This window comes from Lynx canadensis, chromosome B3 (assembly GCF_007474595.2).
Source record: "Lynx canadensis isolate LIC74 chromosome B3, mLynCan4.pri.v2, whole genome shotgun sequence".
Taxonomy (NCBI): Eukaryota; Metazoa; Chordata; class Mammalia; order Carnivora; family Felidae; genus Lynx; species Lynx canadensis.
Genome location: NC_044308.2, coordinates 3580851 through 3598526, shown reverse-complemented (window position 1 = coordinate 3598526; position 17676 = coordinate 3580851). Strand labels below are relative to the sequence as shown.

The window sequence follows — 17676 nt, the reverse complement described above, 5'->3', positions numbered from 1 at the left end:
ACTAAGCCCGAAATGTCAGCTTAAAATGAGGTCATCTTTACTTTTCACACGAAGGAAAAGCAGAGATTTAATAATCCAAACGTGGAGTGTCTACCGTTAAAGCTAAGATCAAGTAGGACAACATAAAAAGCAGAATATTTTTTGTTTTCCTAGTAAATACAGTATAACTATCGAAATAGAGTAATTGCTTTATGTAGTAATTCTCAAATAATAATCTCTGACCTACAGTTCTTAGAGGTAATCATTCACAACTCCCTAAAATTTCTAATGCTTACAAAGGATACTTATGAGTAACCCCACGAGTGAATTTATACGCCTTATAATTTGGCATTACAGAGACCAGAATCAGGCCTTTCCTCAAGTTTTGCTGTCGAGCCACAGTCAGCATTCTAAGAAACCTGGCCCCCCGGCTGTATTTGGTAACCCTGAAAAGCTCTTACTGTGCTGCAAATTCAGATCAGGGCAATTCCTGTAATTGTGGGGAGGGACCCTTTATCTGTTTCATCACTGTGCTCCTGAATTGGTTGTGTCCAACTGTTGCCACCTTTGGTTTTTTAACTTAAGATTACTAGTAGTTTAGCACCATCACCAGTTTACTCTGCTGTGAGGCTCTCTGATTTGCCCTACTTTATGCGGTAATGTGCATGCAAAATATTTTGACCTATAATTTTCCAGGATCTGTGATGGCTCATATATGAATCATCCATGTACTTACTGCCAAAGAGATACACATAAATCTTCAATTATGTTCAAATCTGCTTTTCACTGTGAACCACTGCTTTTCAGTGGTAAAGGAAGATTATTCAACTTTAAGAAATAGGGGTAAGAAAAGATCACCATATTCGGAAAAAAGGAAACATTTGGGAAGTCAAGGACAACAAGGAGGTTACGTCAGGTAAGTGCTTCTCTAAATGTGGTTCCCAGATCAGAGCCATCAGCCTTACCTAAAACTTTAACTCTCAGACCCCACACCCAAGACCTACTGAAACAGAAATTCAGGGGGTGAGGCTGGGCAGTGTGTGCTTTAACAAGCCCTCCACATGGTTCTGACGCAGGTGGAAGTTTGAGAACCACTGTGCTAGGTTCTCAGTTAATACTGAAAATGAAAAACCATTTATGTTCTTCCAAAGTCTTTGTGTTTGTGCATAATTCTTTTGACAATAAATAAAACAGTAAAAAGTGAAAAGAAAGTCACGGTTCTTAAGTGCTTGTGAAAGTTGTGATCTGGAAGGAAAAGCAAAAAAAGATGATCCCTTAATTGAACACAGAGAAACCGCAGTAAGTAAAGTATGTCTTTACCCCTTCACTGCTTTAAATCACCTACCCGCACTAGGCATGAGCCCCATTACTTCTGGGCACCACAACAAGCAATAAAATAATGACACTCAAAAGCCCCATATCCACACTATTAAACGCTGCTACTACGTCAGGTAGCTTAGATAATGGAGGGTGGTACAATACATTGCACAGCTCAGCGGGCAATCATAAATTTTAAAAAAATCAATTCGATTGGGTGTTTAAGTGAAATTCAAAATGCTAAAAAAAAACTCAGCTTAAAAATGCAATGGAAGGTATGGTCTGACAAGGAAAATTCTAATTATTTTTTTGTGATTTGCAAACTGTATCCCCATCCAAGGCAAATACCATGTTTTTCATTAGGTGCAAAGTAATATGTATTCATACATTTTTACCTGTATGCCTGTGGGGTAGACTTTACAGATTGTAAAAGAAAATGCTGATCATCGAATAAAGTCTTGGGACTTGGTTCTTAAGGAGTTTCCCAAGTCTGGTGTCCAGCTACTAAATACCAGAATCTAAATGGAAGTAATTTATTCAATGGTGTGACAGACCAGTTATAGTGAAACTTGTGCCAATCTCTGGTTTTCAAAGATCTATCTATCTTACTTCCAGTTTCTAAAGGTGAACAGTTTTTACAATGTCATAGTTTGTTCAACTGTATGTCTGGATTACTGTGAAAAACCTAGACTTTCAATTTGTAAATCTAGGATCACGTCACTCCTATTACCGTCACACTGGGAATAAATCCAAATTCCTTAAGGTGGCGCACAAGTCTCCATGACTGAGCCTTTGCCTGCCTCTCCCTCTGGGTCATGACCCCCAACCACGCTGGTCTTCTTCCAATTCAGGCCAGGCCAGACTCTTCCTGCGTCACATCTGGGCTGCTCTGTCACACACGCCCCCTTCCCCCACCCCCAGCTCTTTCTTCGGGCCTCAGTATGAACTCTGCCTCTTCTCTTCAGAAAGGCCTCGCCCTCTATCTAAAGAACGTTCTCCTACCACTGGTTTCCTTCAGAGTCCTCTCTTCATTTATATGTATTATGTGTACATTCCTTAGAGCAGAAAGACAGATTAAGGGTGTATCTTTATATTTACCTAGACTTGTCCTCAATCGTACTGAGTCTCCTATATTCCTAAAGTCTTCAGAGCTCATTTGGAGGTGACCGTAGGAGGCACACCTGCTCTTGTCCCCTTGGCTGAAGAACAGACCTTCTCCAGCTGAGCGGCAGTATTTTCAGTGCCACGTCGGCCTTGAAGGGTCCACAGCCAGCTGCCCTCACGTGTAAGGTCACCTGTCCTATCCCCTTGGCTGTATTACTGTCCCTAGAGGCAGAGGCTCCACGGAGCTAGTATATTTCTATGTGCCCAATGGAGGAATTAAAGATCATCTAATGAATGTGCATATAACATTAATAACAACGGAAACGGTTCTCAGGCACCTTCGAAGTGTAGGACTTTTTCCGTTTAGAGCCCGCTTTTTCATTCTTTCTTTTGCCTTTTCCATCCTCTTCCACTCTATCCCCTTCCTCCTCACTGCTCGCATCTGCAGTATTTCCACCTTCTCCCTCCGTTTCCGAGGAGCTCTGTTGCTGAATTGCCTACGAAATAACAAGATATTAGCTAATTACATTTTTGAAAAATTTTCACGGACACTGTGAAAAAAACATTCTATTTTAATCTAAAAGGGTTCAGCTTACTCTTAAGATGGCCAAATAAAGGACTGTCAACCTCAATTTTCCAGTGACCACTTGACTTGAACCCCCTTGAGTAACAGAATTGCATTTAACCCAAAATATTACCGGAGCTAAATTCTGATTTCAAATAGATGGAGAGTAACTACTAGTATAAGAGGACATATAACAAAGACCCCAAAGAGAGTTAAAACCAAAGAAATGAGATGTAACAACGAAGCAAACCATTACCTGGTATCCAGTGAACTTCACTCCTGGGTTATTCTCTATTTCCCACAATCCTTCATTAAATCCTTTCCGTTTGTTTGACTTTCCAAACTTGTCTTTGTATTCCTTATATGGAAAAAGGTCTTTGGGACCTAAAAATGCACTGCAGAGATATTTTAGAAATAGGATACATTTGACCTTCAAAGGTACAATATTTTTAATATCAGTATCAACAAAGGTGTCAGAGCATATTTTAGTAAACAAGTTAAAAGTATAATAAACCCTCTGAGTTAGGCACGTAGCACAAAATGTTTTACACATACACTTCAAAGCAGAAAAAATAGATAGCTGGCTACATAAACCAGCAACTCTAGACTGTGCTTTGATCTTACTTTAAAAAAATTTTTTTTACGTTTATTTATTTTTGAGAGACAGAGAGAGAGCACAAGTGGGGGAGGGGGAGAGAGAAGGAGACACAGAATCAGAATCAGGTTCCGGGCTCTGAACTGTCAGCACAGGGCCTGACGTGGGGCTCGAAGTCACAAGCCGTGATAATATGACCTGAGCTGAAGCTGGAAGCTCAACCCACTGGGCCCCCCAGACGCCCCTGATCTTACTTTTAAATTACCAAATTATTTTTGTTTTAAAACTGGCTTTTGGTTACAAAGGTAGTTTTAAACCTTTAAAGTTTATTTATTTTTGAGAGACAGAGCATGAGCAGGGGAGGGACAGAGAGAGGGAGACACAGAATCCGAAGCAGGCTCCGGGCTCCGAGCTGTCCGCACAGAGCCCCGACGCGGGGCTGGAACCCACAGACCGTGAGATCACCACCTGAGCCCAAGTCGGAAGCTTAACTGACTGAGCCACCCAGGCGCCCCACAAAGGTAGTTTTAAAGATGTCCCCTTTGACCACTTACATCATCATGTTAAACTAAGCCTTATTTATGCTAATCTATATACCACATTAGCAAATTATTCACTGTTCTTTCTGTAAATTAAAAAATCACATTGGTGTTTAACGAGGCAGTAAACAAGAAAAAAAATCAGAAGTACAAACAGATACAATGTTACACAATTTCAACCCTACCTTAGACGAATCACGGCCATAAAAAGAAAGTCAGTTAGAATAAATCCCGCGGCTGGCTAACAGCTCGGAGCGTTCACACCAGCGTCTTCGGCACGACCACCCGTGACGTCAACCCGGCGAATGAGACGGCGGAGGCCCGCATCCCGGCTGCCACGCAAGAATCTTCCATTCCAAACTAAGGCTCACGTGCCCAGCCGTGAGACAGACCTGAGCGGACGCCTCGAACCGGTCAGGCACCACCGCGGTGTTGCGGCTTCCGGGGGGAACAGACGAACGCCCCCAGCTCAGGGAGCACGCGGTCTGGCGGCGCGAGCGGGGGTTCGGCCAAAATCGGAAGGGAAAAACCACGGTACCGCGTGCTCTTAAAAGAAACCAAGCAGGGAAGGGGTGGCGAGTCCGGGGGTGGACTTTACAACCCCGGGCACTGAGGTCACGGGCGGCCTCGCGGACAAGGCGGCGATCGACGCAAGCGAGGAAACGAGCCGCCCGTCACCCGGGGGAGAGCGGCGCGGACGCAGGGCGGGGCGCGGCCCGGAAGGTCCCGACGTGGGAGGCGCCCGCTGAGTTTACGAAACAGGCCGGCAGCGTGGTGACTGGGATGAGGGGAGCCGGGAGGGCAGGGCGAGGGGAGGTCGTTGAGGGGGCTGCGTCGGGACACAGATCGGGTGGGCCTCGAAGGCCGCTATGGAGGCTCAGGGTCAGACGAGAAACCACGAAAGGTCTGAGAAGAGAAGTGACAGCTTGTGTTCTAACAGGATCCCTTTGGCCACCGCGCTGAGAACCGACCGAAGGAGAGGGCACTGGGGCGGAAGCAGGGAGGCAAATCGGGCCACTGAGGTAATGCCGGTGACGTGGGCCAGGGCGTAAGCCGTGCGGTCGGTGGGAAGGCGCGGGATTCCGAATTCACTGTCAGGAAAGGGCTAACACGATTTGTCAAGGGGCTGGAGATGGCACGTGGGAGGGATGGAGAACTGAGGTTATCTCCAAGGTTGTAGACTGAGAAATGAGAAGAACAGATCTGGCGTTTACTGAAATGAAAGATTTTTTTTTATATATAAAAAAAATTTTTTTATGTTTATTTTTGAGAGAGACAGAGAGAGAGAGAGAGAGAGACAAGAGAGTGAGCAGGGGTGCGGCAGAGAGAGAGGGAGACACAGGATCCGAAGCAGGCTCCAGGCCCCGAGCGGTCAGCACAGAGCCGGACGCGGGGCTCGAACCCACAGACCGCGAGATCATGACCTGAGCCCAAGTCGGACGCTCAACCGACTGAGCCGCCCAGGTGCCCCTGGAATGAAAGATTTTTGAGAGAACAAGATTTGAGGGTGAAAAGCTCAGATTTCGATGTTAAGTTTGAAACCCCGGTCTGACATCCAAGTGAGGAGGTCAAGTGTAGGGAGCCGGAGAGGCGATTCTGGCACTCAGGGGAAAGGTCCGAGCTGGAGGTATATGTTTGGAAATTATCTGCAGAGATGTTGGAAACTTTGAGACTGTTATTTAATAGGTTACTGTTGAGTGCTATAAATTCCACTCTCTGACTGGGGCTTCGTTCTGATTCCTCACTGCCTAGCTGATCGAAGTTTCCAAGTTGATAAAAACACCCAAGGAAGCTTTCTGCCCCCGACCACCAAAACCTCCTTGACCTTTGACAGCTTGGTCAACATGACTCTATCTCACTGAATCCAGACATAATTTTGCAGGTCACTGGACATTTTAATCACAGGATGTCAGTGTCCTGCTTGACAAACTGAACAGGAGAAAGAAATGGACTTTGTCGATACTCCTTTTAGAGAAACGTGTCCTGCATTGTTAGACCATGGCTTTTGACTTTTCTCCGGCCTCTGACGCCACGTACAGGAGCTAACTGCGGGCTAAGCTGCCCGAGGTTCGCGTCAGCTACTGGTGCTCGCCAGGGCCTGCCTGTATTTCTGTGCTGCCACGGGAGGCAGGGTTAATGTGCGACTGGCCACGCCAGCTGTTGCCAGAAAGAAGAACCCCGAGTGAACTGTTCTGAAACAACTACTTATTTGTTGATACACGATGTTTTTTCCTAGAATATAGACAGATAATTCCACAAATCAAATCTCCTCCCAGTTGGTTAATTTTCCTGCATGTTTTACAAACCTTAAAGGGTAGGCCAGAAAACAAAATTGTTCAAAGTTCCATGCTCTAAGGATGTTATTATTTTTTTTTTTTTTCTCCTGGCCAAGGCTGTCTTGAAAATTGTCCAGACTAAACCTACTGGGGTTAAGTTATATGCAACCGAAGAATTTGGGGATCCAATTACCTAACTGTCTGGGCGTTAGAATAAATTCCAGGCCATGTTCTGAGGAAAATTCTAGTCTGCTTAGGGGTGCTTGGCTGGCCTGCGCACAGCTTTCTTGTGAAGTTCCTCACCTTTGTTTCATTTAGTGAATTTTATTCATCCAACAGCTATTATTTTAAGCACTTCCCACTGGCCAGGCGCTGTGCTGAGCACCGTGTCTACAGGAGCGAGCAACACCCACGTGTACTCTGCCTCCACAGACGGGCTGAACATTAGGTACTTGCCAGGGCGTATAATCTCAGGTTCAGGGACACCCGATCCCTAATAAATGCTCTGCTGAAACAAAGTCCTGGCAGGTTTTTTTGAAGTTAGTTTTCCTCTAGATGTTTCGAAACCTACCTCTGTATAATCTAACCAGTAAAAAACGAACATATGGACTATATTATATCGCTCCTTGGTAGAACTACTTTTACTGAACAGAGCCTCGGAAGGATGCCGTTGACTTAGATTAGCGATGCGTTAAGAATCGGTTCCGGGAAACCCTTCACACGGTTCACTGGGATGACTGCTACCCTCACCAGCTGCACACCAGGTGGTAAGCTCTTTATTTATAGTGCTTTAAAGAATGCCCAGAAAATGTTTACTAAGAGAAGCGACCACACAATGTTAGTAAACGGTTGATTTGTCCTATATAACAAAGAGGGATAAGCTCGTTTCTTAAACCCTGCCAGGTCCCAGAAATACGATCAAATCATTTGGAAACAGGTCTCAGAGAAAAAGCAAAGTAATGGTATAGATGCAAAATGGAGACAGGAATGAGGCGGATGTCAAAATACGTAGCGCGAAGCCCTCTGTGCTTATTATAGATAAAGCATTTACTTCTAAGCTTTCTAGCAACCTCTCTAAGGAGGAAATCATGGTACGCTGGGTATTGCACAGTGACTACTAGATAAAAACAAAAAAAGGATAAAACTAACTTCTTGAAAGAAACGCAACTATTTCTCACACGAAGACAAGAAATAAATACGTCCTAAGGGCCCCCTCTCCCCTGGCTAGCTCTCTTTCGAGGCGAGCATGAACAAGGTACCAGACTGGCAGAGGCAGCAAGCTAAGAAAAAGTTCCCGCCTGGCCCTACTGCATTCAAATGAACACAAGCACAAGGGATGACCCTGAATTTGGAGATTTGTAAGATTTCATGACAGGTATTCTTTTTTAGAAAACATTTTTAAGTTTTATTTATTTATTTTGAGAAGAGACAGAGCAAGCAGGGGAGGGGCAGAGAGAGGCAGAGAGAGAGAGAGACAGAGACAGAGACAGAGAGATCCCAAGCAGGCTCTACACTGGCAGCGCAGAGCTAGACAGGGGGCTCGAACCCATGAACTGTGAGATCATGACCTGAGCCGAAACCAAGAGTCGGATGCTCAACCAACCGAGCCACCCGGGTGCCCCTCATGACAGTTTTTAGCTTCCTCCACACATACAATCCCTATTCCACTTGTGTCCTTGTGTGACGGACCACACACGTTTTTAGTGTGTCGAGACTGACCATCATCTCCTGGTATCTAGTAACCAGCTTCCTTCTTTCAATGATGAATTATTCCTTCCAATTTTCTTCCCTATTGCAGTTGCCTAAGCTAGACGCTATGCTTCCCATTTCCCGATGGCAACACGTGGTCACAGGACCAGGTTTTTGCCACAGCTGTGCGTGCAAGTGTAAGTGACCTATGCAACTTCCTTGTCACTTCCTTACGCACAAGTGTCCTGTTCTTCATGTTTTCTAACCACCCTCCACTCCCCTCTACCTGGAAGACGTACAGGTGCTGCTGACCCAGTTTTCATTTGTTTTTAAATAGCAGACAAGGCAACACCCCAGGCGATGGCAGGACAAAGTGACAGAAGGAACCTGGGTCCCCAGAGCAGAGCAGTCTACACACCCTGAGCTACCTGCCTACCTCTGGATTGTTTCAAAGCAAAGAAAGAAATTTCTGCTATCTAAGACGCTGTATTTTCAGCTCCGTTTATCCAGCAGTTTAGGCTGTACTCGAACCAACACAATTTAAAAACCTTATTAAGTTGGTATGTTTGCTTCAGGGTTCAACAAATTGAAAGGGCCTGAGAGAACCTAAGTTTGTTGTATGAAATATGAATGAAGGAAGTCTCTCCAGAAGGGAAATATACAAGAGCAACAAAAGAAATTACTGGGAGTGGGAAGGAGACCACCCAAGGACTTACAGGTGTCCCAAAGGAGATTCTGGGTAATGTCCAACATTTACACAGAAATAACATTCGAAAGTAAAATGAATGAAAAATCTTCACATTAAGAAAAATACATTATTAACCTTGCCGAATTTATATAATTGTGCTCATTTTAATAAGACCAGGTATAAACAACGTAGCCTCGTAGAGCCAAATTAGAGGTGCTGAAATTTCAGGTTGTTTTGTTGACTTACGTTTCATGGGTGCCAAAAAAGAAGATAGGATATTTGTTTGCTGGAGGCTTCACAGCTCCCTCTGGGAGTTCATCAATCTGTTAAAGATAAATTTAGTTTTTAAATATTCAGTTAAATCATGTAAAATAGCATAAACAAAATATTGTTCTGATAATTTTTTTGCTAATTTCAAAATAAAATTATTCTAATCAAAATCCCAATAATTTTTCTTCTTTTGAACCTTATAAGTGATTCTAAAGTTCGTATTTGGCCCACCACATGGACAGTAACACTGTAAATTGATTATAACCATTATGGTAATACATCACCAGGAGCCCAAACTACTCATTTCTTCTGACTCAACAGCATTACTTCTGGGAATCTGTCCTAGCAAAATAGTTAAAAAGAATAACAACAACAACAAACAAAAAGATGGCACTTTTTGGAGAGGACGGTGAATTTACACACACGCACACACTACACCTAGAAACATACATGCTGTAAGGCAGAGAATTATTATGGAAAATTAACTCAGTGAAATATTATACAGTCATTAACAATTACCATCTCTTTCCTGGACTATTCCAAGTCTCTCTCCACTCGTTTAAGCTGGAATTACATTTAAAATGCACATTTGATTATCTCACATCCCTGCTTCAAATCCTTCTATGGTTTCACATTGCTTAAAGCATCCTTAACTGTGCACATGAAACCTTTGGAACTTTAAAAAAATGATACTTAGGGTGCCTGGGTGGCTGAGTTGGTTAAGTGTCTGACTTTGGCTCAGGTCATGATCTCACAGTTTGTGGGTCCGAGCCCCATGTCGAGCTCTGTGCTGACAGCTTAGGGTCTTGGAGCCTGCTTCAGATTCTGTGTCTCCCTCTCTCTCTGCCCTCCCCCACCCGCACTCTGTCTGTCTCTCTCTCAAAAATAAACAAACATAAAAAAAGAATAATGTTACTTTAGTCCCCCCCACCCCCAGACCTACTGATTCTTATGTACGGTTAAGGTTGAGAACCTCTAATAAGATAAAGTCCAAATTCTTTAGGCTATTATATAGTTACATATTCATAATTCCTTACAATGTTTCAAGAAACGGAAACTTGCAAATCTCCATCTGTAGCCCCAACCTTTCCTTTGAATTCCCATAATTCTGACAGGATTATGTTGAACTGCAGGCATGAAATTACCAATGTCTACAAACCATTTCTATTTCCAGGTCCTACAAGCAGCTCAAACTAAAGAAAAGGCTACAAAGAGGAGAGGCACACTGGAGTTCAGAGAGCAAGAGACCAGGCCTGATACCCCATGTCTGGAAGAGATCTGCGGGCCTCCTTCACTCACATGTGGCAGCAGCCTGGGGGTCACCCCACAAGTTCGTCTCTGAACTGAACGAACCATGTGTCAGAGCAGACACTCTGTGTACTGGGGAAAGATGAACTTTGAGTCTAGAACTCGTAAAGTCCTGCTTCTGATTTTAAACTGTGCTATCGAAGGCATCATTTCCTCTCCTGGGGCCTTGACTTTCACATCTGTAAAATGGGATGGTTGCACTTGGTGACCTCTGGGTCTCCTTCAATCTTGAAATCCCATGGCTTGTCTAAAACTGAACTAATTTCCCTTGAATCTAGTTTTGTTTTCTAACTTAATTATTGGCATAGTCTGTTACCAGGAAAGAAACCTTAATCTTTTTATTATTTCCTCAAGCCCCATATTCAGTTTTTTACCAAATACTCCCAATTCAGCTCCAGGAATGTCTCTCAAATTGATCACTATTCCCATTAGTAAGTGTTGTTCCCTAAACAAGTTCTCATGATCTTTTAACAAGGCCATTACAGGTCTTTCAAAGTACCTCCTGGTCTCCAGGCTTTCCTGTTACATTCAATACGACCCTCCAAAGACAATTTAAAATGAATAATTTCATTTGAATAAATTCACTAAACGTTCAATAATGTGTGTCTCTGTGCGTATGTACGGTAAAAAACACGACATAAAATTTTCCATCTTAACCATTTTCAAATATACAGTTCAGTAGTGTTAACGATATTCACACCATTGTGAAACAGATCGCCAGAAAATGAGTAACTGTACTTTAAGTGGACCAAGGATAGAACTTAAAATGGAAATGCATGGTGACCAGGTGACAAAACACTGTCACGTCATGTTGGGTTTTTTTTTCACACTTAGAAAAAAACTGCAAGTAAACAGTTTAAAAAGAAATCTTTTAAAACTTTCTGTCAATACAGCTTTTGGATGAACTTTTTCTTTGCTATAATGTTACATGAGTAACATCTATTGCAGAGGCTGCACAGCGACGGCCCTCAGGCCATCTCTGGCCTGAAGATATATTTTGTTTGGCTCGAACGGTGTTTTTTTTTGTTTTTTTCCCAACTGAATTAGTTACCAACACTTTAAAACAGGAAGATTCACATTAAAATCCAGAACAGCTTGTGTGAAAAAAAATATTACAGATAGGGATGAGCAAGCATTCCTACAAGGAAACGATTAGCCAAGATGTTCAACAGATGCCACCTTGAGACCAAGTATGTTACACTTCCGCCACACTCTAGAGAGTGTCAATGCCTGCGTTCCTCATTCATACCTTTTAGCCGGCCCCTTTGGAGTACTTGAATGTGGCCCTTGTAATAAATATTGTCAACGATCTAGGAACTGGTCTGACAACCATGTTGGTTCCCCTATAAAGGTGTTAAGTAGGCTGACTTGTATTGAGTCTTGTTTTTTTTTTTTTTTTCCTGCCTGTTCATTTTTGAGAGGGAGCACAAGAGAGTGTGCACACAAGTGGGGGAAGGGGAGGGAGCTAGAATCTCCAGCAGGATCCACGCTGTCAGTCACTGTCAGTCAGCCCAGAGTCCGACGGGGGGGCTCGAGCTCATGACCCTGATATCATGACCTGAGCCAAAACCAAGATCGAACACAACCGACTGAGTCACCCAGGTGCCCCGAGGGTCTTGTTTTTAACTTTTTTGAAAATCGTACTTTGGCATTTTTGGAATAACAAGTTGTTCAAGTAGATACACCTTCCTGAACCAATTAAAAAGTGCACCTCCCAGGCACTGTTTTTTGGCTCCTACTGTGAATACCAAGTGGCAACAGAATTTTACTTTCAGTTTCTGTTTTGTTTTGTTTTACTGTTTGCTTTCCTGACTTTGTATTTTTACTTTTGTTCCCAGTTCTCAGCTACGTTTGTTAGGATTCTGGTTTGCACACAGCCAATGTGTTATCCCCCATTACAGGACGAGGGTGACCTACTGTCTTTTGGGTGTGACGTGGCAAAGAATCTGGTATGTTAGTCTTTTAGTCTGTAGAATGTCTTGCTTCCTTTGGACAGAAGAAGAGTCCTTTTGAGACCGAGATCAGTGAATGTGTGTATTTTATGTTACCTTTAACCTGTAGCTGAAGTTTCAGACCTGAAGCCAGAAGCTCTCTGTGTTCTTACTTGACAGAGTGTTTACTCCTCCTGTGATTTTGAAACATTTTTCTACTTCTGGAAAGGGTCTTAACAAATTGGGTATAATTTTCTTAAAAGATCTGTTTCTATTGGTTTACAGATAGTAATATGACTTATAAAAATATAAAGGTACATAAGAATCCTCAGGAATTAAAACAGTGAATGTACAATACTTTCAATACGGTAGCCTTTTTGTTAATGTCCTTCATTGATTTGTCTGCTTTGCTCATTGCAGAGACACTCAGGGGATGTCAGTTAGAAACCAAGCCTGTAATCCCTTGAAGTTTATAAATCCACAGCCCTATGCACTCGGGGCAGGAGGGAGGCAACCTTGTATTTCCTAGAAAACGTGTCCTCAGAGTTTCATCCCTGCACCATCACCATCAGCCGTTACATGGGGACTCATCAGAAATACTAGTTCTGAGTCCAGAATTCTGACCAATTGACTTAGATACTTTGGGAGTTAAACCCAAGAGTCAATGTTTTAAGAAACCTCCAGCTGATTCTGAAATACATTATAAGACATTCCCCCTCTTGCTGTGGTTCCTGTGGATGGACTGCCTTCATTTCTTGTGCTTAACAGGAGTCTCATTATGTCTGCAGGATTTTTGCAATGTGATTGCAAAAATGTACCAATGCATGATTGCTTTCTTAATGCTTTAAAATGTACAAAATAGCAAAATTCCTATTTTTTATTAAAGGAATACCATATTATATTAAATGTGGTGGCCTTCTAAGAAAAAAAAAATCCTTCTCACGGAAACTGACAGGTCAGAGGCAGTTATACATAAAAAACCATGGGGCGCCTGGGTGGCTCAGTCAGTTAAGCATCCGACTTTGGCTCAGGTCATGATCTCATGGCTTGTGAGTTTGAGCCCCACATCAGGCTCTGTGCTAACAGCCTTGAGTCTGGAGCCTGCTTCAGATTCTGTGTCTCCCTGTCTCTCTGCCCCTTCCCTGCTCACGTTCTGTCTCTCTCTCAAAAATAAACAGAAACATTAAAAACAAAACAAAACAAAAACAAACCAAATTTAGGGGTGCCTGGGTGGCTCAGTTGTTTAAGTGTCCAACTCTTGATTCTGGCTCAGGTCATGATCTCATGGCTGTGACATCAGGCCCTGCATTGGGCTCCCTGCTGGGCACGGAGCCTGCTTAAGATTCTCTCTCCCTCTCCCCAGCTCTCTCAAAAAAAAAAAAAAAAAAAAATCCAAATTTAAGCAATCAAAGTGAATCCTCGAACAAATCAGACTGGTTGATAATTCTGTTGTAAAAACAATTCTGTCTGAATTTAATCCTTATAGAATGTAATATAAGTATATGTTTTATTTTTTAAGTAAAATTTGGGTTTGTTTCCTCATGAAGACACTAATTACATTGGGACTTCTTAAACAGGTCTACTGATAAGCTAATGTTGCTTCCATATAATGTTAATGGTTAAGGAAAATATAAATATAAACGAATTATATTTCTGACAAACTTTTCTAAACCAACAGCTATTATATTCTGTGGTATATTAGATTAAACATAATTTCCAATACTTAACTTTAAGATGCTGGGCTAGTATTAAATTGAATTAAAGGATAATCTTTGCATCCTTGAATAATTTCCACATAGAACAGAATACTGAAGCACTGGGAGCCGTGTGTGGTTTTGTGTCATATACAAATAGGGATTACAAGTAGGGATTAAGTCTGCTACTCTAAGATCTAAGACACAGGAAGGATATGTGCATTATGATTGTCCATGAGCTTTGATCGTTTGCTAAAACACTTGTATGGGACAGTAATTCCTCAAGTATCTGGCTCTCTGTAAAACAGATGTCACTCTGGGTAAATTATAATTAATATGGAGATTGAGACTCTACAGAGAACAACACTGGCACAGAAGTATAACCAGGTAGGTGAGGTAACAGGAGGTGTTTTCGTTTACTAATGGGAAAAGATTAATTTTGTACTTGAACTCAAGTATTTAGGTTGTTCCCACATGTGGGAGAAGATTAAGGACAAGGCCCAGATGAATGCTGAAAGTTATAGGTTTGTGGAAAGGGAAATTTACTTGCCTTGGACTGTGTAACTGCAAGTGGTCTAAAAGTTTATGCAGTGAAATATTAAAATGTTGCCAAAGTTGGATGTTTGGTTTTTATCAACTGAATTATAACTGACATATAATATCCTGTTAGTTTCATGTGTACATCACAACCATTCAACATTTTTATACATTATAAGATGGTCCCCACGGTGAGTGGTCGTCATCTGTCATCATATGAAGTGACCATGACATTGGCGACTGTATTCCCTATGCTGCACTCTATATCCTGTGACGGTCACTAAGTTTGTGCCTCTCAATCCTCCTCACCTACTTTGCCTGTCCCATCTCCAACTCCTGCCTGTTCTCGTAGCCAACAGTTCCCTATATCTATGCGTCTGTTTGGTTCATTTTACAAGTTTCCGGTTTTGTGTTTTTTAGGTCCCACATACAAGTCAAATCATACAGTATTTGCCTTTCTCTGACTTACTTCACTTATAATAATACCCTCTAGACCCAGCCATGTTATCACAAATGGCAAGGTTTCATCCTTTTTCCTTAGGTAATATTCCACTGTATACAGATCCCACATCTTCTTTATCCATTCATCTATCGATGAACACTTGGGTTACTTCCATATCTTGGTTATTATAAATAAGGCTGTAATATATAGGGGTGCTTATATCTCTCCAAATTGGCATTTTCATTTTCTTTGGATAAATACCCAGAAGTGGAACTGCCTGTTTGCATAGTATTTCTATTTTTAATTTTTTGAGGAAACTCCTTACTGTTTTCCTTAGAGACTGCACCAGTTTACATGCTCAGAACAGGGTGTGAGTGTTCCCCTTTTTCTACATCCTTGCCCACACTTGTTATTTTTTGTCTTTTTGGTACAGCTGGCTCAGTTTTGATTATTTATTCATAAGATTAAAAAGGGTGAGCTTACAAATCCATTAAGGTCAGATATTTATTAATACAATACCAAAATTTGGTTTTCTCTGTTAAAATAACAAATTGGTCTTGGAGTATCCTGTCTGTTCCTAACAAGATGTGGTAAAAAAGGTTATTCCCTAGCCTCAGAATAATCTGCCATACTTCATTAGAATAACTCCCAAGACTTTGTGCTGTCATATCCTTAAATTTGTTTTTGAACAAACAAAAGTTCCTTGCTGAATGAAGAGTTTTGGTCCTCAAAAAAAGTGGGCTACCATCTTCTGTGTGATTTTGAAACATTATATTATTACTTTAAGCCATTATTCATTATTCTCAGATATCTAAGTTCCTCTCCTAATTAAGTGGTCACATCTCTGAGAAGTCTCATGACGTTGCTGAGATTGAAGTGTTCACTGGGAAACAAATTCTTTTGGCTCCGACTGTGGTAGGAGATCAGAAGCTCAGTATTGCCAGTGCTCTGAATGATTCGAACAAGCCAACCACATTGTTCTGTGGGGGCCCCACGCTCTCAATGCTACAAAGCCCACCTCTCTCGGCCCCCTGGCTGTCCACTCTGTTCCTCAATGCAAACCCCAAGTGGCTCTGGGCGGCATGTGGTATCACCTCTTCCTCTGGGCCACGCGGGTGTGAGTTCATGTAACAAATAAGCGGGGGTCTATCTCATCTGTCCAGTGTTGAGTGTCGAGCCATTCCCATAACCACTCCCTCTCAGCAACAGGGCGAATAGAGGATGAAAACAGGCACCAACATCAGGGGAATCTGATCGGAATACTGGGGGTCAGGGGTCCCACATGGTGGCAGCTTCATGGTTTCACTGCAGTCCACCTGGTGGTTGGGGGTGAGGAGGAGTGGAGGGTGAGAAGTGCTGAGAGCCAGAGGGTAGGCACAGACACCCAAGTGCCCTCCTTCGGCAATGCCCTTGCTCTTAGAAATGCTCATGGCCCATTCCCGTACTTTGTTCAAATCTCTGCTCAGGTAGTACCTCATCAGAGAGCCTTCCCTTACAACCCAATTAAAAATAGCACCTCTTCCCCTGTCCTCCTCTGTTCCCTTATTCTGCTTTATTTTTATTCTTAGCACTTTCCTGACACTGAGTATTTTGTTGGCCTCTTCACATTAGAATATAATGTCTGTGCTGGGGAAACCTGCGTCTTCACCACAGTAGCCCTACTGCCTAAAGCAGTGACCGACACACGGCAGGTGCATAACAGATATCCCTTGAGTTCCAAGGTTTCCTTACTGACTTAGGACCTGAAGAAGCCTACACTTGCTCATGGAGGAAATCAGTGACCTCAACTATGACACGGAAGACAAAGTACATCATGGAACGCTTTCGATAACAGATTACTAAGGAAAATTATTTCAAGGTTATGGTATAAAGGAGTCTCTACGCTTAAGAAAAAAAATGTGACAAGCAAACTTGTCTATTCGACTATGCCAACAAGAACAATTTGGGGGGCTAGGAGCACCTGGGTGGCTCAGTTGGTTGAGCATCTGACTCTTAGTTTTGGCTCAGGTCATGATCTCTTGGTTTCGTGAGTTGGAACCCCATGTCAGGCTCTGTTCTGTCAGCACAGAACCTGCCTGGCATTCTCTCTCTCTCTCCCTCTCTCTGCCTCTCCCCTGCTCATGCGTGCTCTCTCTCTCAAAATAATAAACTTAAAAAAAAAATACAGAAACAGGGGCGCCTGGGTGACTTAGTTAAGCATCTGACTCAAAAAATTAAAAAAAAAAGATAATAAAAAAATTAAAAAAAGAAAGATTTGGGGGGCTAGCTGAAAAGAACAGGGAGAGAAAAAAAAGACTATTTGGGGTATAAAAGTGTATAAAGTGAAGTTAAATTACACAGGAAAAAAAAAGCTTGCATGATGATGTTACAAAAATGGCTTTAGATAGAGAGGTCTACAAATGAGTCAACAAATTTACTGCAGGCTAAGAAAAGGGAAGCACATTATGAAACAAGGAAATGTGCACAAGATAAAGGGGAAAGAATTTTCTAAATGTGACTATATTTGGCTTAATAAATAGGTTACTCATCAACTTAATATTTGAAAATGACACTTTGTTAAAAGAACCACAAACACGACTATATGGACATAGCTTCCAAAATAACAATTTGAAAAATCTGTAGGGGCTCTTGGGTGGCTCGGTCTGTTGGGTGTCTGGCTTTTGGTTGCAGCTCCAGTCACAATCTCACAGTTCATGTTGAGCCCCGCGTCACATCCCGTGCTGACGGTGCAGAGCCTGCTAG

The 17676-nt window shown here is 42.4% G+C and overlaps 2 protein-coding genes across 8 annotated transcripts in view; one reads left to right on the top strand and one right to left on the bottom strand.

The window, feature by feature from the left end:
* The window catches only part of TM6SF1 (transmembrane 6 superfamily member 1), a 57300-nt gene extending 46374 nt beyond the window's left edge, over positions 1 to 10926 (top strand). For 5 of the 7 annotated variants that reach the window (XM_032593554.1, XM_030317257.1, XM_030317261.1 and 2 more), the window contains one exon: positions 10197 to 10926. In XM_032593554.1, the coding sequence (XP_032449445.1) occupies positions 10197 to 10416 (220 nt within the window). In that variant the 3' untranslated portion in view covers positions 10417 to 10926. Of the gene's footprint in view, positions 1 to 786; positions 896 to 10196 lie in introns of all 7 variants that reach the window. The other 2 variants (XR_003969274.1, XR_003969276.1) reach the window with 1 other exon arrangement.
* The window catches only part of HDGFL3 (HDGF like 3), a 76088-nt gene that overhangs the window by 19490 nt on the left and 38922 nt on the right, over positions 1 to 17676 (bottom strand). The window contains exons 2-4 of the mRNA XM_030317271.2: positions 8999 to 9075; positions 3222 to 3360; positions 2739 to 2897 (exon numbers count right to left, since the gene is read on the bottom strand). Coding sequence (XP_030173131.1) covers positions 2739 to 2897; positions 3222 to 3360; positions 8999 to 9075 — 375 coding nt within the window. The remainder of the gene's footprint in view (positions 1 to 2738; positions 2898 to 3221; positions 3361 to 8998; positions 9076 to 17676) is intronic.